General features: G+C 36.9%; 1 protein-coding gene across 4 annotated transcripts in view; it reads left to right on the forward strand.

Annotated features, from left to right (window-relative positions):
• Positions 1–252: 252 nt before the first annotated feature.
• Positions 253–26,630, forward strand: part of HAO1 (hydroxyacid oxidase 1) — a 118,363-nt gene continuing 91,985 nt past the window's right edge. For 2 of the 4 annotated variants that reach the window (XM_078149728.1, XM_020985640.2), the window contains exon 1: positions 8,637–14,844. In XM_078149728.1, the coding sequence (XP_078005854.1) occupies positions 14,708–14,844 (137 nt within the window). In that variant the 5' untranslated portion in view covers positions 8,637–14,707. The other 2 variants (XM_078149729.1, XM_078149730.1) reach the window with 2 other exon arrangements.

Raw genomic sequence — 26,630 nt, forward strand, 5'->3', positions numbered from 1 at the left:
AGTACGATAAACGCTGATGTTTTGTTTAACTTTCATTTGACCAGAAAAAGTAATTAAAGCAATTCAATATTTATTAAATGCATATTATATGAAAAGCATTGAATACTCTCTCCTCCGTGGAAGAGAACTGAAATTTCACTGCCTTTTTTTTTTCTACAGAAATCCACAAAGAGAAGACCTGTAGAGATGGAAGATTAGGAGAAAGCAGTTTGGCCCAGCTCCTTCCTCCAGTTAATTCAACAAAGACTTAGAAAACACAACAGATCAAGTCTTGATCATGAAAACTAAGGAAAAATCATATCCTGTCATTTTTCCAGCTCAGATCAGCACAGGGAGATAAACAAAGGTCTGTGGACACTGTGATTCAAAGGTCTAACCAGGAGAGAAGGTGTCCAGGCAGAGCCTTCCAGTACAGGGATTGAAGTGGAGTATGGGCCTATGTACTAGGAAAAGAAGAGATACCTCCTCCTCACCCCACACCCCAATCAAACATGGATAGTTCTGATGCTGTATAGGAATTGGAAACAGGTGCCAATTGGCAGTTCTGTTGATCATGCCTCAGAGCTGTGATGCAAATCCAATGTGGACTGATTCAGGGACCTGAGCCTGGAGGTGGGAGGAACCAAGGAGAGCTGTGTACTAGGCAAAGGAGGGGAAAAGAAATAGGCAGCAGCTGTGTGACTCTGACCCCCAGAGTCGGGCAGAGTTTCAGATGTAGTCCCTAGTCCACTCTAAAAATATGCAGCTGGATAACCAACCCAGAGAACTTAGACCCATGGGGAGCCTACCATTCTGTTACTAAGGACTTGCAGTCTCTTCCAGCTAGTTAGTGGTGGTTGTGTGCAGCAGCAGGTAAACTCAGCTCATGAGCTTGAAAAGCTTAAACTAGGAAGGGAGTCAGGAGGACCTGAGTTCAAATCTAGCCTCAGAGCAAATACTTGACACTTACTAGCTGTGTGACCCTGAGCAAGTCACTTAACCCCAATTGCCTAAAAACAAAACAAAACAAACAAAAAAGAAAACTAAGAAGGCAATGGTTAGACTTTACCCTGCATCAGACCACATTGGGTGCACTGAAACCTTGCAGGTCCCCACTATAAACTGTCCCTGATAGGCTTGAAAAACAGAGTATTCAATACTTGAAGAAATCAGTGACAAGATATTAGCAAATACAAAATGGGACTAAGTAGGGCCCAGTCTTTTTGGACATTTCCTCCACAGTATGAAGAATCTGATTTGAATGAAAAATATGACTTTTAAAAGTAACATGGAAGAATGAGTAAATACAAAGAAAATCCCACCATAAAGTGCTATTATGGTAAAGGTAGTGCTCAAGACAAACCCAGAAGAAGAGAATAATCCCCAAAACCAAGCAATGTCACAAAACAAACAATCTCTCTCTCTCTCTCTCTCTCTCTCTCTCTCTCTCTCTCTCTCTCTCTCTCTCACACACACACACACACACACACACACACACACACACACACACACACACCCCTTGGTCACAAGTTCAGCTAGAATTTCTAAAAGAATTGAAGCAAGAGATATTTTAAAGAATTTTAAAAATGATTTTATGAATCAAATGAGAACACTAAAGAAGATAACTGAAAGAAAAATGAGCATTATAGAAAGGGAATTAACAGTTTTACGTAAGAGGTACAAAATTTTGCCAAAGTAACAAATTAGGTGAAAATTAGAATGGACCAAATAGAAGTCAATGGCTCTGTAAGACAGCAAGAAATATTATAACAAAGTTAAAGGAAAAGATAGGAGAAAATGTGAGAAATTGCATATCACAATCAATTGACCTGAAAAACAAATCATAGCAAAATAATTTGAGAATCACTGGAGTACCTTAAAGCCATTGCCAAAACCAAGAATACCTAGTTATTATATTTTAAGAAATAATGAAAGAAAACTGCCCAGATCTCTTAGAATCTGAGGTTACTGTGAAATTAGAAAGAATTCACTAATTAATGAAAGAAACACCAAAATGAAAGCTCCCAGGAACATCATGGCCAAAATCAAGCACTTCTAGGTCAAGGGGAAAGTACTGCAAGCAGCCAGAAGGGGAGACTCCAAATGCTGAGGAGCCACTCTAATGATCACATAAGATTTAGCAGCCATCACTATTACAAACTGGAGAGCTCAGAATATTATATTCCAAAATGCAAAGATATAGGCTTAAAACTAAGAATAACTTTCATAGAAAAACTTGGTATAATCTTACAGGGGAAAAATAGACCACTAATAAAATACAGCACTTAAACATTTCTGATGAAAGGCTATAAATTAGTAGAAACTTTAAAAACATAAACACATGAGTCCAGAGAAACATAAAAAAAGAGGATGACTTTTGTACTGGAAAGTGATAAAAACAAATATGGCTAATGGATTTATAACTCAAGTTAGGAGCTAGTAAGAAAGCACTTAGTTGTTATGTAAATGGCAGCTATATGTATTAAATATTAAAGTGCTCCACAAATATACCTCAATACATCAAGGACCTCTGTCTTAATCTGAGTGGGAACATCCTCTATTAAAGTTTGTAACTTTATGAAGTTGCCTGTGCCTCAGTGAATTTAAGTGACTTTCCCAGGATCACACAGCTAGTAAATATCAAAGATAGGATTTGAAACTCATGTCTTTCCAACTCCAAATTCAGCACTTTGCTTACTATACCATGCTACCTCTTTGTTAAGAGAAAAAAAAATAGGATTATTTCTTGATGTCACTTAACTTCTCTTAATTTTCTCATCTTCACAATAAGGGCATACTTGCATTCCTACCTCACAGGGTTGTTTCGAGGATTAAAAGACATAATTAAATGCTCTAGAGCTGACAAAGAACTCAGAGGCCATTTAGTACAGCCTCCTCATTTTACAGACAAGGAAACTGAAGCCCAATGGTAGTAATGTTATACAATTTGACTAAGGTCACACAAGTAATAAACAAAAGAAGTAGGATTTGAACCCAAGAGCTCTAATTCCAGAGCAAGTGCCCTTTCACTGCACTATAATGTATGTTAACCATAAAATTCTGAACAAATGGATGCCAATATTCATTTCTCCATCTTAATTTTTAAGACCATTGCAGAATTTTAAGGAGTGAACGTATAACACTAATGTAAAGATAGCAGGTAACAGGCAGGAGATGGAGAAGGAACTGGCAAACCACTCCAGTGTCTTTGCTAAGAAGACCCCAAATGAGGTCACAAAGAGTCAGACACAACTGAAAAATGACTGAACAAAAACAAAAAGAGAATGTAGAAAAGCTGAGAAGCCATAAAACAAGAATGGCAATCTCATCAAAGGGCACAGTTGACAGTATCATCTGTGAAGATTGGAAGGGATACATAAAGCAAGAGGCAACAAGATATATGAATGACTTGAAAATTGGATAAAAGAGGGGGGAAAAGATAATGTAGGCACTCAGTCCTAAATTTTAGAATTCTGTGTTGCTCAATACCACCTCATCCCCATACTTTTCCAGGATATTTCTATCTAGGATATTAAAGATATCTATATAGACTGCCAATGGGAAATGAAACTGTTGCTGAAAAAAAAAAGACATTGGAATAATTATTTATGGAGAAGTATCTATATACTAATGGCCCCAAGCCATTTGAAGGAATCATCTTCACTGCAAATATGTTTTCCCTTAATTGCAAGTGACTGACCATAAATCCTATGACATTCTATCCATAGTGTCTTGACTGCCAGGTAAGGACTGAGTAAAGTTGGAGCAGAAGTGGTAGAATGAGTTACTACATCAAACTACATTCTCTAGAGGAGTGATACTCTTACAAATAGAATTAAGTAATTAAAATAACTCCACTTTCTCTTCTGCTCAGTATACTAAGGGTGAGCAAAATCTTTGGCTGCCAAAAAGTGCCTCCACTACCCCAGAGAAACATTAGAAAATGAGTAAATAACTATGCAAGCTCTTCAATTCTTTGGCTAATTTTCTATGCTAATGTGATTATTGGCAGCAACATGAAAAGAATGGAGTTGCAAACATTACCTTAATTTAGGGTTGTTTTGTTTCTTTTCCAAGTCAATTTTCTTATTCACCTCTAAGAAATTTGTATGCTTTCTGAATTTGTGCCAAATACAGATACAGTTATCCATTAAAGATTTCCGAAAGATGTGGGCTCCATAGATACTGAAAAATTATCTGTATTTCCAAATATACTAAAACAATTTTTACTCAATATGGGCAAGCATATGAAATCTTCTGCATTTAGCAATCAAGCCTAATTTCCAGAGACAATGTATGCCTTTTGAGACTAGTTCCTTCTGTGAAGATATTGTATGGTTAAATACCCACATGAAAAGTAAACCTCTCTCTCTCAAACCTCTTAAACTAAGCCAGCCTTCAGATGGAAAAGTAATTAGAGAACATATGTATCTCTAAATGCTATGGTTTTGTTTAAACATCTACCTTTTTAACTTAGAACTATTCTCCCTGCAATTTTAAAGATATCTACTTAAAGATTTTTTTTAAAAAAATTAAACCCCAGAGAGTCTTTTATTTCTGATAGGGTCTTAGATCACTAAAGAAAGTACTTTGCATGCCTTCTCTAGGAGGCAGCTAGGTGGCTCAGTGGATAGAGTGCTGGACCTGGAGTCAGAAAGAACTGAGTGAGTTCAAGTCTGGCCTCGGATACTTACTAGCTATGTGATCTTGGGCAAGTCACTTAAATTTTGTTTTCCTTAATCCAGTGGAGAAGGAAGTGACCAATCGTTCCAGTATCTTTGTCAAGAAATTCCCATGGACTGTATGATCCATGGGGTCACGAAGAGCCGGGCACAACTGAATGACTGAAAAACAAATACTTTCTCCAGTATGTATCCTCATATCTGAAACACTGAAAATAATGACATTTGAACATCAGCTTTATTCCCGTCCATTGTACATTGAGAATTGAAGGCATATCCATTATTTAAAGCTATAAACTTGGTCAGAACAAAGATTATATCTTTTCTTTATTTTGTACACTCCCTTAAATACTGTATCCTTGTGGGCATTAAGGGATGTTGATAACAGATTTCATGTAAGTAATTTCCTATATCAATAAAACATGGTCATTGTGGTGTATTGCAAAGATTAATAGGCTAGATGGCAGAGGAAACCTGAGTTTGAGATCTGCCACCTATGCCTACTCACTATGTGACAATAGTCAAATCATTTAACTTTCCTGAGACTTAGTTCCCTCTTCTATAAAACATGAATTATAATAACTGCAGTGTTTTCCCCACAGTGCTATCGAGGGGATCAATTGAGATATTACACGTAAAGTGTTTTACAAACATTAAAGTGTTACATAAGTGTGAACTCTTATTTTCCTCAGAGAGCTGTTCCAAAAGTATTTTTTTTAAATTAGGGTTAAAAAAAATAGAATTAGGGTTATATCTAAAGCACAAGACTTTAAAATAATTTGATTTGTGTATAAGAAGATACAGTCTAAGAGTATTAACCATTTCCAAGCTATTAATGCTTAAAACTACACTAAGGCTTTTGAGATGGCCTGTATATGCTACATTCACTTCAGACTGGTGCAATGAGGATTTTATAAAATAAATTTCTCTTGGAAAGAAATATGTTGTTTATAAGGATAACAATCATAAATAACAAGTGATACTATATCCTACCACTTGTCTTACCTAATGTCATCCTGTTCGCCTGACCAAGAGGCATAGGAATCAATATGAGTGGTGATCCACCAGGGTAAACTAATGCTTTTCCTTATCTGACTTTTGTATCCCATTTGTACAAAACAGGCATTTGAAAAGGCAAAGCCCCAAGCAAAATATTTGGAGAGTGTCTTCCCTTTTTTTTGGCCTACTCCTTTTTAGGAATCTCCTCACCAAATAGCCTTCTGCTTTCACTAAGCTCTAATTGCTCTGATTGCCCTTATGTAGTTTTAGAACTCCTGTTTACCTCATTGAAATTGCCAAGGTCCTAATTGTTATTAATGATCTTTATACAAAATAATAAAGCTAATATAATGTTTACCCATGAATTTAATGCCCATGCATATAATAATGTTTACCCATGATTTTGCAAAGGACTGAAAAATTCCGAACCCTAGACAGAAACATAGGTAACTAAGTAGTGCAGTAAATAGAGCACTGCTGGGCTTGGAGTTAGGAAGATCTGATTTCAAATCCAGTCTCAGACTGTGTGACCCTAGACAAGTCACTTAACCCCTATTTGCCTTAGTTCCTCATCTGTAAAATGGGGACATACTAGAGAAGGAAATGGCAGACCACTCCAATATCTTTGCCAAGACAACCCTGTGGACAAAAGTCCACAGGGTCATGTAGAGTTGGACATGACTGAAGGACTGAACAACAACAACAGGCAGGAACATAATAGGGATTTAAAAGCTGACTGAGAGGGACATCTAGGTGGTGCAGTGGATAGAGCACTGGCTCTGGAGTCAGGAGGATCTCAGTTAAAATCTGGCCTCAGAACACATGATACTCACTAGCTTTGTGACCCTGGGCAAGTCACTTAACCCCATTGCCTAGCAAAAAAACAAAACAAAAAAACCCTAAGATTTGTTGTTCAGGAAGAGAAGCATTCCCCCTCCAAGCAATTTGGAACTATCAAAATCTTTGGGCTGGAAGGTGGACTTGAGTCATACTTAGAAGTTCTTAAAGGGAAACAACAAAAATGGGGAAGCAGTAGGAGCTGCTGTGGGGAAACTCTCTAGCCCTACCCAGCACTTAATAAGGCAAGACAGAAAGAATTAAGGACATAAGTGAAACAGGCTAAATAAAGGGGGGGATGACAGGAGGGTGGAGTTGTGGCAATGAGAGAGGGATCAAGGTAGGCATCACAGAACAGAGGACTAAAACAGAAGCTATAAGTTATATTCATCTCTTCAAGGACTGAGAGATGTTCATAAAAAAGACTTATGTTTCTTAACTTCTCCCCATGTTGGTCCAATGGCAGACACTCTAATATAGTCTAATTGTTTCTTTTATTTCAATGTTTCCAGTTTCCTCATTTTTCCTCAAACGTGAAGAGGCCAGGAACTAGTTAGAGATAAACAGAAACTTATATTAGGACAGAAAGCTAAGCCTGTCTGAATTTTAGGAATTTTTCTAAATGGGGTCTCTGAGCTATTGCGATTATATTAATGGCTTTTCATTTAGTATGAACTTCATAAAATAGAGAAATAGATCAAGTTCACCACGAGGCCATTATATTATTACCCTTATGCTGACTTGCAATAATTGTATCAAAGTGTGACTGATAAGTCTCCAGAGATAAAAGAGATAGGGTAGTGAGGATGGTGGAAAAAAAAATTTCACTTTAAACCAGTTCCCAGTGAAGAGATGGAAAAATGTTAGAGAAGTATTCTGTTCCTATCCAACATGGAGGAGGGAATAGAGAGGATCAAATACTGTTAGGCCAATTCTGGTCTCTACAGAAGCACCCACTGGTGTTAAACCTTGTTAAATGTGTTTTCCAGGCTATATATTTTTTTCCTGAAATCTTTTAGTAGTTCTAGAAAGAGAGTAATGAATTTGCCTTATTCTAAAGCTCTTTACAATTTCTACCTATTGCTTATAGTTTAGTCCTCTAGAATCAAGCAGCCTTTCAGGTATTTAAAGCTTCTGCTCTTCTCACCTCTCTCAAAGTTATCTGTCCTCCTGGCTAAACATTTTCAGTTCTCTTCAACAATTCTTGTATGCAAAAGGAGTTGAGAAAAATGAAGGCCTAGCTATCACTACACTTGCACAGAAGTGGAAGAGCAAAATTAGTTTGCAACACTTCTAAAGTTTCGCAATTCCTTTTGTTGTTAAACCTGTTACTCAATATCATGGGTTTACTTTGATGGATTATTCGGTATCAATTCACCCAAAGCCAAAAGATTGAAAGGAAGGTTCCATAATGTTGCATGGACCCCCCTGTGTCAGAAGGTAGGTATGAACAGGTTGCTAGCAGCATCTTTGGAGGAAGTACATACATTGATGAGAACACAGATTCTTTGGAATGCAGGAATATGTTTCCATATGGTAATAGCCTTAAACACAGGTCTTCTCGGTAGGCAGCATAACAAAGCAGATAGAGCTCCTTTTGGAAGAGAACTGTGCTGCTGTTCATATCATGTTAAAGAAAAGACTTAGAGAAGGGGTCTCTAACATGGTGGGTGGGCAACTATAAAGGATTTATGGTAAGGATATAAATAGCAGTTGCACAGAGTGAGAAGGTGCAGTTAGGTTATGATCTTTACCAATAAAGAAAGGATCTATGTGACAAGATCACAGATCAAATTAAGTATGGCTATATGATAGCTATTTCTCATTGAATTAAAATAGAAATAAAACATTCCTCTGTCTACTATTATTCCTGTGGAAGGCTTTAGCCAATATGGTATGGTAGCATATTATAGTTTTAGTTTGATTCTCAGTTACAGTATGCTGTTCTTCATGTGTGGAGGAGATGCAATTAAACTACCATTTATTGTTTTTCCATTAGTAGAAATGGATTTTGCTGATTCATCCACACTCTCCTTGATGGACCCCTTTGTGACCAGCTGTATGATGCATTTGCCAGATGGCTGGCAAATTAGGGAGATAGTCTGTGCTCATGGCTGAGAACAAAGCCCAAAGGTAGGCTCAATTCTTTCTCTGCCTTTCAGTTTTTCCTTTCTCTACCCTAAATTTGAAAAAAAAAATTTGAGAGGCAGTTTGTGCCTAGTGCTGTGTTTAAAGTCAGGAAGAACTGGGTTACAATGCCTACCTATGACAGATACTGGATGGGTGAACATGAGCAAGTCACTTAACCTCTTAGTGTATATAGGCAATTCTTTAAAGCTACAAGCTATATTTGACTTGCCCTGTTGCATTAGGGTATGGAATTCCCTACACTATGATCATAACCTTAGGACCATATACCCCTTCTTTGACAAGCAAACCAAAACAAATTCAGACTTTTTACGTACTTGTGAAGCCTATGACTTTATATTCTATGATCAACCTTCATTTGCATTGTAATATTTAAACCTAGTGACAGGCTGAAAAAAAAAGGCTTACATTCAGATAGTAGACATAATTAGTAAAGAGCAAAGATTACTATGGGAAAATATACTCTTCCTTATTACAGCATCTTAAAATGGTCAAAAGTGGAATATGACAGAGGAAATGGAATTAATTGAGCTGCAGAAAAAAAAAACAACAGAAGCCCTTACTAAAACAGATGAAAAATTACTCAGTCTCATTTTTACAAGACTAAATATACACGTTTGAGTTTACCTTGAGTGCTTTAATGTGGGAACCAGACTCCTTTATGACAAAAAGATTACCCACTGTCTTATTGATTCTTAAAGTTTAATGTTACTAGGAATTTAGACTCAATTTTTAAAAAATTTTTAAAAATTTATTTACTTTTAGTTTTCAACATTTACTTCTATATGATTTTAAGTTCCAGATTTTCTCCCATCCCTCCCCTCCTCCCACTCGAAGATGGTGTGCAATTTAATATAAGCTCTACATATATATTCATATTAAACCTATTTTGATATTAATCATGTTATAAAGAAGAATTAGAACCAATGGGAAACACCACAAGAAAAAAAGCAACAAAAAAAGAGCAAATAACATGCTTCCCTTTGCATTCAGATGCCATAGTTCTTTTTCTGGATGTGGATAACATTTTCCATCATGTAGACTCAACAATTTAAAAAATTCTTCTTTATTATGAACTTGCCATCCATAAATATAAATATTTCAGTATACAAAGAACAAAAATACGATTGTATATGAAAGAATGAACTTTTGTTATGTAGTCTTTTAAATATATATTAAATTTAACATAATAGTAACAAAACTGCCATTGTTTCTGTCCCTCTCGTGAACATTCTTGTTTTCTTTGAAGTATTTTTCTAATATTTTGCTGATTCTTCCTCCCTCCATTCTTTCCTTCCTCTATTCTTTCCTTTCTCTATTCTGTTCTTCCTTGCTTTCTTCCTTCTTTCCTTCATTCTTTTCTTCCTTCTGTATCTTTATCTCTCTTTATTACTACCAAATAAATCATATCCTTTCCTCTATCTCAAATAGAAGCCCCCTTTTGTAGCAAATGAGTGTAATCAAGCAAAACAAACAAATACATTGTCCATATTTGAAAATGTATATGTCATTAGGCATCTTTGTACAATTTTCCAGGGAAAATCATGTTACAATATTGGTTCAGAGGGTAGAATTAGCATCTGTTTTATAAACCTAGTTATATTATATCTTGCTTTTGCAGTGTGGATGTTGTTGGAGAAGACTGTAGAATTGTATACCCAAATCTGCATAACATGGAGCTATTTTATGAGTTTATATTGTGGAATGACACTCAAAATGACTCAAGACTTTTTTTCTAATTAGCTGACTTAATTTAGAGAATGCTGGTAACAAGTGTTATTATTAGTCCCAATGCAAATATAATTAAATAAGACATAGATGGGAAAGAAATACTGCTCATAGGAATTTGCTGACAAAGATAGCACTAACTTTTCCTAACAATTCCAAAACTGATGTGATTATCTGATTCTTCTAGTCCACAAAATCATCTTGGGAATAAACCATCTGGAGAACTATTCCCAGAGAACGGAAAGGAAAAAAAAAACTAATTGACCACACTCATTTTTTTTGCATTTATATGTAGATTTTATCTTTCCATAATATCCCTGCTGCCTATTAGACCAATAAATGAGAATAGCCTATACTTCAGTTTGGTAGGAAACTTGAATTTTACTATATTTCACTATTCTTTTGATTTATAAATAAGAACTGTTTTTACAAAATATACATGTGATCTAAACAAGACGAACATGGAGAGGAAAGCAGGGTCAGCCTTGGACAATACTATGAACTGTTTAAGCTTTGTCTTCAACTCTTCCTTCTCTAGACTCCTTCAGAATTACAGAATTTGAGAACTGGAAGCTTCCTTCCACCTCCATCCTTGGAAGCAAGTAGAAGAAGTCTAGTCTTTCTCCCACATGGTAGCCCTTCAAATACTTGGAGATAGCTACCATCTCCTCTTTAAGTCTTTTCTTCAACTGATCCTTATGTGGAATGGTCTCCAGTGTCCTCACCATCCTGGTCACCCAGTTTTGGGTACTCTCCTTCTTGTCAGTGTCCTTTATAAATATGAGACCTGCTAGGCATCAAAAGGATCAAAGATAGAGTAAAATAGTTATATATACAAAAATACTTTAGTAGCCCCTTTTATGATAACACCAAACTGTAAAGTAAGGGGATTGGGGAATTGATAAACAAATTGTGGTATGTGAATGTGATAGAATGTTATTGTGCCACAAGAAATGTTAAAATGGACAATTTCAGAAGATATCAGAAAGGGCTCTGTGGAATAAAGTGAACTAGGGGAACCTATACAATGACAACAATATTATAAAGAAAAACAGCTTCAAAAGACTTTAGAACTCTGACTAATACCATGGTAAACCACAAAGTCCAAAGAACTGAAAATAAATGTGTCCCCTCCTGCCAGAGAGGTCATGGACATAAAAGGCAGGATGAGAAATATATTTTTAAACATGACCAATGTGGGAATTTGTTTTGTTGGACTATGCATATTTGCTATGTAGATTTTTTTCACCTCTTTTTATTGTTCAGTTGTGGAGACCAGTGGGAGGGAAGGATAATAAATTACTTGTAAAATAAATAAATACATTTTAGAAAAAATAAACCAATGTGGCAATTGTAACAACCCAATAGCCCAGATATTATTAGACCAAGGATGCAAGAGGATTATCCCTGCCTCCATTCTGCTTATCATGCTACTTTAAACAAATTAGTATTTTCCCCAATTACCTCTAAAATAATTTTTAATATTCATTTCTTAAATTTTGAGTTTGCTGATTCAGTCACCCCAAAGGCATGCTCCTGGTTTCCTGTGGCTGTGGTGCAGCCTGTGTTCCACTCTTACCTTGGTGCAAGAGGCTTTTCCTGACAGTCTTCTAAGTTGTCTTGGGCTGGAAAACTGTTTTATCCCATCCTTTTGTGGGTTCTGCCACTCCAGAATTTGTTTTAACGTGTTTTTTAAAGCTGTTTGGAGGGGAATTTGGGAGAGCTCAGGCGAGTCCTTGCTTTTTCTTTGCCATCTTTTCTCCAGCTTCTATTATGTGCTTTTCAAGATGGCCTACAATTATATTAGCTTTTGTTACTTCCTTTTCACACCACTGACTCATAGTGGACTTTTTTTTTTCATCTGAACCTATGTAGGAAACTACATTGATTGCTGCATTCCTACAATGATGTAGGAAACTACTGATAAGCAGCCAACTGTCCTGTAACTTATAGTCTCAGAGTATTGTCTCAAGGTACTAAGAGGTTAAGTAACTGTCCCAGAGTGATACAGCCATTATGATTCAGAGGCACAGGTCTTCCTAGCTCTAAGACCAGCTCTCTATCCTGTTTCCCTGTTTCCCTAATGGACATACAGTCTACTAAACACCCCAGATCTTTTTTCAGATGTGCTATCCTAGTCTTTTACTTGTGAAGTGTTTTTTTTTAATCCAAGCGTAGGACTTTATATACATACATTCCTATTATATTTTTTCGTATTATTTTTCAGCCAATATTTTAGCCAGGTGAGGTGTTGGGTTTTTTCCCTGCTTTTGTTATCCAATGTACCATCATCTAAAAATCCCATAAATATGCAGCAGCCATGCTTTCATCCAAGTCACTGATGAAAATGTTGAATGAACATCAGTGTGCCAAGGAAAGAGTCATGGGACACTCTACTAGACAACTTTCTTCATCATCATTCTAGGAATAATCTTTGGTTCTAGTTCTTCAACTAACTGTAATAACATTAAATACCATTTTAATGGTTTCACTCACAAAATTCATTTCCCTTTCATTTTACCACAGGAAATTAGGAGCCAGAGAAGTTTAGTGGGTTTCCCATTGACATTCAGCAAGAGCGATTGAGGTAATTCAAAGTCAGTTTTTTACCACTCTATAAAACAAAACAAAAATCTAAAAGCTGCCTCTTGAGGGCCAGCAGAGGCAGGAGCCAAAAAGCTTCAGAGGAGAGGCTAGAAGGAGATATGGTAAAACTGTTATGAATGGCACTTTGTAGCCACAGGGAGATTGTAGGCGAAGACAAAAGGAATGGTGAAGGAGAAAGAAGTTTTAGAGATTCTTGGCTGCTCAGCCTTCAAGCTAAAACCACTACTTAATTTCTCCAGCTCCCTCTGGATGGCTCAGGGTGAGGGGAGCTGAGGCTACAGCACCAAGCCTGCAGCTCAGCTGTATCTGGGAGGATGAAGAATGGAAGTCTTGGAAGGAACCAGGTTGTAGCTGCCAGCTGCATCAGGGCTGGAGCCAGTGCAGGAGCCCACACCAAAGCCTCCCCTGTGGGTACCCAAAGTTCTAGTTTTGGCCTTGGTAGTAGTGCTGTCTGGGGTCTCTGCGCTCTAGGAAAGCAACAGCAGTCCCCACCTCCTGCTCTTCACATTGGGCTCAATGTCTTTGCATTGCTACCGCCTGGCTAGCTTCCCATCCATGGCTTCTGGCTGCTCCTCAGTCTAATAGAGTCTGAGCTGTGTAACTTGGCCATGTTAGGCTGTGGTGGCCAGAGACTGAATGAGAGTTGTGGGTAGTTGTGAACTGCCCCTCCAAAAATATGTTAATATCGCCCTCAACCCTGAATAATTCTTCTTCTTCTCTCTTCTCTTCCTCCTCCCCCTCCTCCTCCTCCCTCCTCCCTCTCCTCCTCTTCCTTCTCCTCCCCCTCCTCCTTTTTCTCCTCCTCCTCCTCCTCCTCCTCTCCTCCTCCTCCTCCTCCTTCTTCTTGCCTACAGGGTCACTCTACAATAGATCTTCAGACAGGCTCTCTCTATTAATCCCTCTTTCATCATGCCACTCACTTCCATGTTGACTGTAGCATCCCTTCTTCCTGTTTATTCAGCTCTCAAGTCTCCTTCTTCTTTAAAGAAAAAAAAAAATCAGTGCTTCCCAAAAGTTTCCCCACTCCCAAAACAGGCCTCACCAATAAGGATCTATCTAACAAAATGTAAATATCTACTTCTTTTCTCCTATGCATCTCTTTCTATTGAAGCACAGATGTGTCCTTGTATTTCCTGGGCTACTCTTCCTTTTTAGTCCATTCTTCAATTTTGGGACAACTTCCTAACCCTTTGCACCCTTGTATTGCTATTAGCTGCCACAGAAATCACTCTGCAGTGCCCACTTGGATCTGTCCTTCTTGTTTAGACTCATAATCATGATTGTCATAAAAACTATTGGCCTGTATAAAGTATGGGCTGACTATCCCAGCAACCTTCTTCCATACTTGATTCATATATAACAGACATGTACTGCTTTAACATTTACAAAGCTCTTCACATAGATGATCTCATTTGACCCTCACAACAGCAGCATAAGGTATGCTTTACAGTTATTATTATCTCCATTTAAAAGATGAAGAAACTCAGTCTCTTATAAGAGATTCTGGTAAAATGTATGTGAATTGGGCATAGATATTCTTTTGTAGACTGTGTCCTCATGAGATGTCAAAGTTTAACTGGATCTTTTGGTCCCTTGTTTGTGCACTTTTGTAACATATTCCTGAACTGAACTTTGGAAATTTGTTATATTAATGATTTATAAATAAAGGGATCATCAGTATATAAGACACAAAGCAGGAATGCTGTAGGGTCTCAAGAACCTGGAAAATGTTTCCCAGGCCAGTTTGTATTGATGATTTTGAAAAATATGCAAAAACAGTTCTTCAAAAGTCCATCTATGATTACTATAGATCTGGTGCAAATGATCAAGAAACTTTAGCTGATAATATTGCAGCATTTTCAAGGTAAGGCAATTTAAAAAAATAATATATTTTGGTTATGCAGCTGACAGATTCTAAATATACTTTTTAATTATGTGTATGTGTGTTGATGTATGTCTGTGTGGTTTTTGTCAGGAAATTGGGGTGTATATAAAATTAGCCTGAAGTGGACCCTAAAAATCCTACTTCAATGAATTTGTTATCTCGTTGATGTGTGTGCCCCCTTTAGTATTGTGTATTACAACCCATTCGTGTTACTCATCCTATATGCCTCTTGTCAAATGTTTAAAAATATTGGATTTCTAAACATTTTTATACTATATATTTTTAAATCCTCAGAATCAGGGGATTTGAACCACTATATCCCTGAACTATTCCTGTTTTGCTTAATGTGCATGTTTCCTATCCAGGTGGTAGTATTTGCCTCACATGGACGAGTGAAAACTTTACATTTGACTTTATATGAACATAGCAACATATTCAGATAAGCCTTTTCTCATTTCCTTTCTCTTATGGCAGTACTCTTCTCCCTTAACCATGCTTTTCCAAATAGTTACCTTGAGTATAAGACAGCAATTTTATTTGGAGAAGCCTCTGGAGATCACATCCTCATTCTACTAGCGTTTGATTATCATTCATTTTGCCTGCTGCCTAGGCATATCTACACTTCAGATTTCAATTTATCTAGGGAGGCTCAATCTTTATTCTTTGAGACATTTCATCTCTCTTCCCAAATGTTTCCTCTTTCATTCTAAAAGAGCTGATTCCCTTGATATTTTACTATTTCAAAGATAGCTGGCAGGATGGCTTGTATCTTCTCATCATAAAGATAAATATTGAAGAACAGGGAAATGACTCCTCATAACCAGTGTAATTACATAGAATTGATACTTTTCCTCTTGCCATTCAATCACTGTCATTCAGTTTTAGAAATGAGGGAATAGAGAACTAAATAGTCTACACCGCGTATGTTATCATCAGCAATGATATTGTCCAATGTAGGGAAATAGTATGTGCATTGTGTCCACAATATGTCACAGTATGTCATTGTGTCCTTGATGATGATAAATGAATGAATAAACAAACAAATGCTTATTAAGTATTGTGTGCCAGGTTGGATGTTCCGTCATTTTCCAGTCATATTCAACTGTTTGTGATCCCATTTGGGGTTTTTGTGGCAAAGATAATGGAGTGGTTTGCCATTTCCTTCTTCAGCTCATTTTGCAGATGAGGAAACTGAGGCAAACAGGGTTAAGTGACTCACCCTGGGTCACACAGCTATCAAGGGTCTGAAGCCAGATTTGACCTCAGGAAGAGCTCTTCCTGACTTCAAGCCTGATGCTCTATCTGCTGTGGCACCCAAGTGCCCCTGTGTGCCAGATACTTGAAGAAAAAAAGGAGAAACGATAGTATAAGAAATAAGAGTTTCCTTATTTATTCTAAAAACCTGGGATAGAATTTCTAAATTTTTCTGTTTGTAAAATGATTAGTATATTATTCTTACCCAAAGGATACATTTTTTAGGAGGATAATAATAAATTATTTGTTTTGGTGAACTTCATAAATATCATTATCAACATCGTCATTATTTACTTTTTAATCACTTTTATCCTTTACAAGGTAAATTTACATTTTTCATTTATATTTGATTACAAATTTTATTTGATTCATCAAAATTCATTTCATTACAAATTTGCATTTATTATTAATAAGGTAAAATCATGGAAATTATTTTATCTACTCTACACAAATATTCTTGTGAAGTAGCCAAAATAGCTATTATTAGAATGGGAGATAGAGAGGTTGGATGCGATTTGTCCAAGATCATTGTGAGTTCTAGTAGCAGCACTAGGACTATCACCCAAGTTGTTTTCTGACTCCTGCAACAGAGCTTTTCCCACTACATTAGTATATTATGTCACTGAGCTCTAATCCTATCTCTTGCTTACTCTCAGTGTAGTTTTGGGTAAGTCACTCAGGTTCCCTGAGCCCCAATTTTCTCTTCTGTAAAATAAAGGAGTTGTATCAAATGGTCTTTGAAGTCCCTTTTAGCTCTGGGTCTGTGATTCTGTGTGCCTACTGTGTGCAACTTCTTGCTCATCTCAATATAATCCTATATCAAGGAGCAATGAGGCTGGCTTTTTTATTGTAATAGAAAGAAAGCTTGTCAATATCCAGGCAGTGTGCTGTGGACTTTCCCCAACTGCCCCCCAGGAAAACTCAGATTCACTTTCTCTGATTTCTCAGGATCTAATTTTCTTCTAGATAACTTGTGAATTTATTCACGGCAGTGAGTATTAAAGAGCTGATCCTTTACAACTTTTAGTAACATTTGCATTTTCCTAGAGGCATCTTGAAAACAATTCCATAACTTGAATAAGAAATTCTAAAAATGGAATTTTTTTTATTATTGAGGACTTCAGAAGGATTTGAGAGAGGTCAAGAAATCTTTCGTGGTCTCTTAGATCATGTCATGGAAATAGCTACTTATTCTGATTATGTGTAGCCTTACCAGGAGCAGTGACATGTTGTCTTAACAGTAGCACAGGTTCCTTTAGTCACTACAAAGGTGACATAAGGAAAGCAACATGATGGGGGATGGGGCAGATAAAGGAATTCAAATTAGTCAAACCAGTGAAGTAACTTTTTAGGCACAGTAGCATTCTCTCCCTTTCTCCCACCCCCAAACAAGTAACTCTTTTTGAGACTTCCAAGCATATGACACTGTTGGTGGTGGTGACTGGGGAGGAGTGTTGACTCGTGGTTTTCCAAGTGGAACATTTCAGAATTCTTGACTTTGGATCAGCCTGCTACAGTGCACTTAGTGGAACCCTTGTGTCCTACTCACCTGTATGAACACTGGGACAATCTTAGACTGTGTCTCAGGGATTGGATAGCAGTGAACTTGGCGTTGAAGATCATGATTTTGATTGTACTATTATCATATGCTTTGCCAGTGCACCCTACTAACTATGGAGCCTTTCCATTTGACTTGCCATTGTGATCCTGTTATTAGAATATGAGATGTTTGAGAGGTTTAAAAAAATTACAATTCCATGTACCTTTTTTAAAGGTCTTATTATCTATTCTTTAAATTCCTTTGGTTGTCATTCGTTACACTGGATATTGATCATATTTGCATCCCCAGTACTTAACACAGTGTGATACTCAAAGTAATTGTTCAATGTTATTTTTTTTATTCATTCATACCTCTCTTCTCTACCTTTAAATAAATTTTTTATTCACAGAGCAAAAAATAAAAAAAGCAAACTCTCCCCATTGAAAACAAGGAGTTTATTTGGATAGAGATTTTTCTTTCTATTGAAGTTTTAAGAGATGTTAATGATCAGGGGATACAGGCCATGTCTGGACATTTGAGACTTCTTTTTTTTTCACGTCCTTTTTTTAACCTTATAAAATATCTGATGACCCTTGTTTTTCTCGCTACATATTTTAAAATAACTGACCATGAAGCATTAAGAATGAATTTTCCATCATCAGGTGGCTTTAGGTTGATGGCTTCCAGGAAATCAATATGCAGTTTCCTTATTCTGAATTTCAAATGGAGATTGGAAAAAAATTAAATCTTAGGTAATCTAAGGTGAGACTCTCCACCATAAACACTACAAAGGCATTCAAAAAGAAGGAAATTTCCCTCAGTGGTACAGAGGCCTCCGACTGTCATAGCTCTTGTTTACACAGTCAGAAAAAAACATTCAGGTCATCCTTATGGCTACCCAGCCAAAGGTCATTCCCTTTTACTGATTGGGACACTCTCCTAGTCCAGTTTCAGTACAGAGACCAAAGCCAATATGGATAAGGGTGTTTGTTTTTCATCTGCAAACTTACAGGAACGTGGTCTGCTGAAAGCCAGAGCTTCACAGAGGGCAAATATCAGGTTGTTAGCATTTGCATCACATTCCCTTCTCTGTGCTACATTTAGGACTTAGAGTAATTTATTGCTATGGCACGTTGATGCAGACAAAGTGCCCTTTTCAATCATCACTCTCTTGAGTCTTTTGTGGCTTTCTCAGAACTGAAGGGTCATTGATGGAAGGTAATTCTAGAGGGTAGACATTTAAGAATACAACCTATGGTTACAAAGAATTATGAAACTCTCTTTCCTACCACATTACCTAGGGCCTTTTGCAGTGGATATGGTTTTCTCATTCTTCTAAATAACAGGTGAGTAGAAACAAAACTCCCTTACGTTATTATTCAGAAGGTGATTTGAACTTACACAGTGACATTTTCAACATTTTTCTCACTTAGGTACCATAGAAATATGTAACTAGATGATCCCTGGAGTTGAACTTGCTCTCTAACTTTGTGCCAGCAAAGACAGTGGCTTGTTTTCTATTTAAAAAAAAAATCAAATGGAAAGAGGTTTCACAATCTCCATCTGTATATCTTTTCCAAAGTTAAGACATATTTAGGTTCTATATAGATGGTGCCAACACATTTAGAAAGCTGAAATAGGTCTTCTAGAATACTAGAGCACTGTTACATATCTTACTGATACAATATGAGCCTTCTCTACCCAGGTTTAAAAAATGCCACCTCCATGCACCTTTCTTTAGCGGTCTTATTGTTTACCCTTTAAATTCCTTGGATTGTCATTGGTTACTTTGCAATGTTGGCATATTCTTTTTGAAACATGGCTTCCTAAAAGACCATTAGACTGCAATCAGTAGACATGGGTCCTAATTTTGGCTTGGTTTGTTGAGCAATGTTGACAAATTACTTAACTTCTCTGAGACTCAGCTTCCTTATTTGAAAAATGGTTTAAATGCTTTCTAGGATCCATCTACCTCTCAATTCATTTGATGAAACTAGACAAAATAATTCAAAATGGAGTCGGCAAATTCATTAAAAGTAGTATCATCTGCCCTTTTCCACCTGATTCCATCTGGGTGAGAGGCCAGGAATAGAATGGGTGTCAGGATGCCTGAGTGGAAACCCTAACTGTGTTTTATCATGGGGAAATGGTGGGAAGAATTCATCTTTCTCAGGATTTGAGGGAAAGTAGGTAACAGCAGTACCAGAAGTTCAATGCCAGGTATGCTACAGTATATGGCTCTCTCTATAAAAACATCCAAAAATCATCCATTATCATATGAGGCAAAAGAGTAGGTCTTGTCCATTAGTCATCCAATTAGAGCTATGTAAAAGAGACCCTGGCTAAGCAGAATTAGATCAGAAATAACAAACCAACAAAAAGTCTTAACATCATAGATTTAGAGGGGAAGGAGTATTAGAGGTCATTCTGTTCACCCCTTGTCCCATATTTTAGATGAGGAAACCTAAGCAAAAAGAGGTCAAGTGACTTGCCTAGGATCACACAGTTTGTAAGTGTCTGAGAGTGATTTGAACCTAGGTCCTTCTGACCTATCTAGTATTCAAAGCCACTGTATCTGTGTGGTATAGAGATATGTGCAAATATTTTATGCATTATATGTTTATGTATTAATACATACACACACATATACATATACACATATATGTATGTGTGTGTGTATATATATATATATATATATGTGTGTGTGTGTGTGTGTGTGTGTGTGTATGTATATATATGTGGAGAGAGAGAGAGAGAGAGAGAGAGAGAGAGAGAGAGAGTTTAGTAGCGTAAAACTATACCAAAACTATTGGAACAGTGTGCGTGTGTGTGTGTATGTGTGTGACAGAGACAGATAGAGAGAGAGAGAAAATAAGATTATAAGGTAAGAAATTATGCTTCAGTCCTCTGACTGAGTATCCTTTAATCTGTTGGAGGATGAGATATAAAATATAGCTGGTACTAGCCATACTTTCCTATTCTACTCAAAGAGTGAGAGCCATAATAATTTCAGGCAGTGTTGGACCTCATCCTCAAATATGATAAACAATTCACCCCTGGAATCATTTGTGAGATTAAACAATATCCCACAACTGACCTAAGAAGAAGCATTTAAGACGACCCATGTAATTGTCTACTGTATGTGTAAATATCTACAGTTACTATCTTTCCTTCAACATTCAAAATACTGTGAAGTGTATTAATAATCATTAAAGTATATATAGTCTTAGAAAATTGTACTGAACATTGATAGGATAAACAACTTGTCCAGATTCATATGGCCAATATGTGTCAGAGACGGGACTTGAACCCACATTTTGACTTTTAGACCATCTATTTTTATAATCCCTTTCTCTAAAAGACTGAGTTGCAGAGTAGGGGGCCAATTTGAACTGGAAGAGGGAGTTTTCTCACTGGAAGCTTGTACTGTTATAATTATGCTGTTATACTGTATATATACTATTATATTGTTATATACATATATGTATATGTACTATTAAAATTACAGAGATAGTCCAAAAAACAAAAAAGGACATTTATTTTTCCTCTCCTGTGTTCTATTAATTTATCTGAAACTGTTCAGTACATTCATTGATGGGGTAAACTCTGTTGCATCATGCTCAGGAAGGGAAATGAAGTGTTTGTGAAGAGTAGCTGCTCACATGGTTATTAGTGGAATAGTCCCACCCAGTGGCCAAGGGCTTCATTAAGCCTGAAGCAAAAAGACATTACTGTATCTGAGAATTGTGGAATGTTGGGACTGGCAGGGAGTAGAGAATGTTGAGCTCAGTCACCTCATTTTATAGATGAGAAAACTAGGGGTCAGAGAGATGAAGAAGTGATTTGTACAAGATCACTCAGCTATTTAGGGCAGAGCTGCAAATAGAACCCAAATCTACTGACCTCTGGTCCAGTATACTTTCCACTAAACTGTGCTGTCCCTGAAGTAGAGTTATGGGTTTTTTTTTTCCCTTTCCTTCTTTCCAAACAAGCTGTTCTCCTACATGCACATTCAAGTATCCACACAACAAACACATATAGTACCTTTTCTGCAGATTCTCATAAAGGCCTTTATTGTTTCATGGTTCCATATGCAAACAGAAAGTACATTACAGACTTTGGCATGTCTCAGCTACTATGATGCTTTTTCTTGGTTGTTCTGATGATGAAGTCAGAGATGATCTGCATTAAAAAACAAAACACTCTTCATTCCTTTTCCCTCTGCCCCTCTAAAATAGATACCAAAAAACTTTACTGTGGAGGCCACTCATAGGTAGAACATTTAAGATGACAAGAAAAAATAAAAATTACAATACTCTAAAAAATTATAGAAGAAAATGTCTTTATTATATTTTTCAAAGGCCAAATAGTTTATGTTATAGGTGAGGAAGAATTAGATTACAATGAATTTAAGAAGATCATGTTAGCATGTTTCTCCTTTTCATTTTTCTACCTTGGCCTTACATCTCCCCTGGAGAAGGGACCACATTCTTCTAAAGGGCAATAGACTGTTTTTGAAAAATCTTTAATTTCCTACTTTTGGAGGGAGAGTGGTCCATTTCTAAATGGATAGAAGTCAGAGGGAGATGGTTTCAGCTCACTGTGAAGAACAGCTTCATAGAATTTGGACCTGTCAAAAATGGAAGGTGCTGCTTCAAAGGGATGATTTCCCCATTTTTGAAAGTGAACAAGTCGAGGCTTGATAAACACTTGTTGGGGATAGTAGAGGGGAGATTAATGAGCTTGAGTGAGATTATCTCTGAGGTTCAACTCAAAAATTCTGTGATTCTGTCCATAATTGCACTAGGCTGGAATGCATGTATTTTGGGGTTTTTCTACATGCTGTCCTTTATAAGGAGCTGTTTTTTTTTCATGAAATCAATTATCTTGACCTTTTGCACTGTAGTATAGTTGAAAGAGCACTGAATTCAGAGTCAGAAGACATGGACTTTAGTTTTTAAGCCCAGCCATTTACTAGCTTGAGGACTTCGGACAAGTTACAACCTCTGTAAGTCTGTTTTCTGTAAAATGGGAATATGAATAACTGTAGTATCTCACAGGATTGTTTTGAGGATCAAATCAATCAATAAACAATCAATGAATAAACATTTATTAATCACCTACTATGTGCCACGCACTGGAGGTGGAAGCTATTTGACCTGAGTTCAAATCCTACGTTGGATTCTTAGTAGCTGTGTCCCTGGGCAACTCAGTTTCCTCACCTGTAAAATGGAGATAATGTCACCTAATCATGTAATTATTATGAGTATCAAATGAGAGAGTATATATAAAGTGCTTTGCAAATCTTGAAGTACTTTGGAAATGCTAGTTATTGTTTATTAAATCCAACAATTGTTTATTATCAATAGCAGCTTACTTCCTTATAACGCTTTACAGTTTGCAAAGTGCTTTCCTCAAAACAACCTCACCAGGTATTCAGTGAATGATTTTATTGATAGCACTTTACAAATTAAGAAAGTGAGGCTTAGAGATTCTAAGCATCTCATAGTCATGGGGCTAGTGGGTGTTGAAAGCCTGGTTCAATCTCAGGCTTCCAACTTTTGATCGCAAGTCAACATTCTTTCTGCTGCTTTTCAAAACGAAGAAAAATCATCAAATTCAGAATCAATCTATAAGTAATTATTAATTGCCTCCTATGTGCTAGGCACTTGGGTAGGTACTGGGAATACTCATAGAAAGAATGAAACAATCTTTCCCTTTAAGGAATTTACATTCAAATAAAGGTGACATCATGTTGCTATATGAATGTCCACATCATAAATGTAAACTGAATACATACAAATATATACAAAGTAGTTAAATAACAGATCATTTTGGAAGGAAGGCACCAGCAGTTGAGAAGGGATCAGGGAAGGCTTCATACAGAAGATGGCACTTCGGCTGCATTTTAAGGAAAGAAATTCACTCTATGAGGAAGAGGTGAGGAAAACATACATTCCTGGCATAAACGTGGGACCTGAAGTGTCTTGGTGAGAAATGGAGGAGAATTTGGCTGGATCACCGAGTGCCAGATAGGTAATAATTTTCAATGAGGCTAAAAAGGTAGATTGGGATCAACTTGTTTAAGGCTTTGTAAGCTAAACCAAAGAGTTTATATTTTATCCTAGGGATGATAGGAAACCATTGTAGTTGGTTCAGTATGGGAGTTGTCCCACCTGTGCTAAAGGGAAATTACTTTGGCAGTAGTATGTGGAATGAAGTAGAGAGTTCTGAGATTTGACACAGGGAGATCAATATGGTTTGTTGTTGAGTCTTGTCTAATTCTTTGTGATCCTATTTTGGGGGGGTTTCTGGGCAAAGATACTGGAGTGGTTTGCCATGTCCTTCTCCAGCTCATTTTACCAATGAGAAGCTAGTGAGTGTTTGAGGCCAGATTTGAACTCTTATATTCCTGACTACAGGATACTATATTCACTGCACCACCTAAATGACCAATAAGGAGGTTGTTGCAATAATCTAGGCAAAAGGTTATAAGGGCCTGAGCTAAGGTAGTAGTTGTGTGAGCATTAAGGAGTCAGATATAACAGATGTTATGAAGGTAGAAAGAGCAAGATTTGGCAACTGCTTAGATATGCAGAGTGAGAGAGAATGAGAAGTTGAGAATAATGTTTAGATTACAAAGCTAGGAGACCAGAAAGGTTGATAGAAACAGGTAAGTTTGAAAGGATGGATAGAAAGGAGTATGTTTGGAAGAGCAGAGGGTTTGGGGCAAAGATGTTAACCACCTATTATGTGGAAGCTACCCAAAAGGTACACGACATAGTAGTTAGAGAGCTGGCCTTAAGGGTAAGGAAGACCTAGGTTCCTGAGTTCTAGTCCTGTTTCATACACATTCTAGATGTGTGACCATGGACAAGTCATTCAGACAACTCTCCAATTCTCTAAGTTAACAGATGATTTGATGATGTACTTTGGTGGAGGGAGATTAAAGGAGAGGCCCCTGCACCGATGAAATTGTGAATCTGGAGTCTGCCTGCACCCACTCACCACCAATCAAAAAACAAAACAAAATACAAGGATCACGATGGAAATGGCAATAAAAATACAAATGTTATGATTGCTTTTGTTATTGCAGAAATGTGGGAAAGGAATAAGCATTTATATAGCCCCTAATATGTGTCAGGCACTGTGCTAAGTGCTTTTACAGATAGTATCTCATTTGATCTTCACAACTACCCTGCCAGGTAGGTGGCCTTATTACCCCTGCTTTACAGTTAAGGAAACTGAGACAAATAGAAGTTAAAGTGATGCATCCAGGATGCACAGCTAGTAAGTATTTGAGGTAGGATTTGAACTCAGGTCTTCCTGACTCCAGGCCCAGTGATCTCTCTATATACTGTACCTCCAGCTGCCTCTTTATTGTTGTTTTAGTAGTGCAGATGAACTTGTGGGTAAAAATATATAAGCAACATAATCTCTAATTGAACTCCATCTCCTCAAATGATGGACTCAGGTAAAATTTTGGAGGGCCTTTTACAAAACCTTTTTTTTCTCATATCCCTTGCCATAGGAAACCATAGAAAACACAATATCTGGCTTATTTTGTTCTAAAAAGAACTCCCTTTTGGTTATTTGGGCTAATAAGACAACAAATATAGGACAGGTTTTATTTAATCTGAACAACAACAATAACAACTAACCACACAAAAATCATACCTTAGCCCCTCAACTCTCTTCTTCCTTCTTACACAGGATCCTATACAGTCATTCTGGTTTCAAGTACTACATAATATAATTCAACGTTGTTAGAGATTCCACCTTCCACCCTCAATTTACACAGTCTTTATATTTTACAGTGTAGTGCTAGCAAGTTGATAGGTCTGGATTATTTCTTGGTGCATGGGGCTTCCTGCTGTGCTCATCTGTTTAGCAGTAAAAAGCCCAAGTTCTATAGGTTTGCTATTATCCCTCTCTGGTCTCTGTCACCATTTCATTGTCTCCATCTGGTGCTAGCTCTTGGGTGCATGTGGTTTCCTACACAGTCTCATGTGCACCTTTGCTGTCTCTTTTCTCCTCACAGTCTGTGTGCTTTCTTCTGTCTAGAACATCTCTTTTTTCGTGTGTGTGCACACCCTAATAATCATCTGTGGATGACGATGGAAGAGTTTAACAAATTATTTCTTTGCATACCCACTTGTGTGCATATACACATATTTATACACACATCCATATATACATACCTATGTGAATGTATTTATATAGATGATGATTTCTTTATCCAATTCTTTTTTCCTCCTTTCACACTATTTATTTTTTGCTCCTGTCCCTATTCCTCTTTCCTTTAAAAAAAAAAACCCTGGGTTTTTTTACTTATGTTTTGTTTTTATATTGATAAAATTCCTCTCCATTTTCCTACTTCTCTCCCTTCCACAGAACCTCATTAACAAAGAAACTATTAAAAGAAAAAAAAAGACAAAGAGTAAGAAGTAGAGGGGCAAACTGGTAAAAATCAATCCATTGAAAAATCTGAAAATGTATACATTTTCCCATACTTTTGATCTTATGGAGGAAAAAAGGGTATTATAATTCAAAAAGAACCACTAATAGCTAATATAGACTACTATATATATTATATATATGCATACTTTTTTTTTAATAAAAAGAAGCATTACTACAGGAAGAAGAATATGAGCAATTAACAGAATGTTCCTTATGATGACCAGATCTTTGATTAAGAGCAGTGAGAGACACTAGAGGCAATCTAATCTAAACCCTTTCATTTTTACATATGTGGTAGTAATATTTCATACCTCAGATTTCTTAAAGCTCATTGTTAGGACTGTTCCCTTACACTTATCCCTACCTAATGTCTTGCTTATTATTTATGGCTATGCTTTTCTCTGCCTTCTGTTGTAAGTTTCCTGACAATGGAATAATATTATATCTATTTTTGTGTAACACTTAGTACCTAGTATGGTGCCTTGTACATTATTTTAACCAGGTCTCTTAT

This window comes from Phascolarctos cinereus, unplaced genomic scaffold, assembly GCF_003287225.1.
Source record: "Phascolarctos cinereus isolate Bilbo 61053 unplaced genomic scaffold, phaCin_HiC Scaffold_2;HRSCAF=192, whole genome shotgun sequence".
Taxonomy (NCBI): domain Eukaryota; kingdom Metazoa; phylum Chordata; class Mammalia; order Diprotodontia; family Phascolarctidae; genus Phascolarctos; species Phascolarctos cinereus.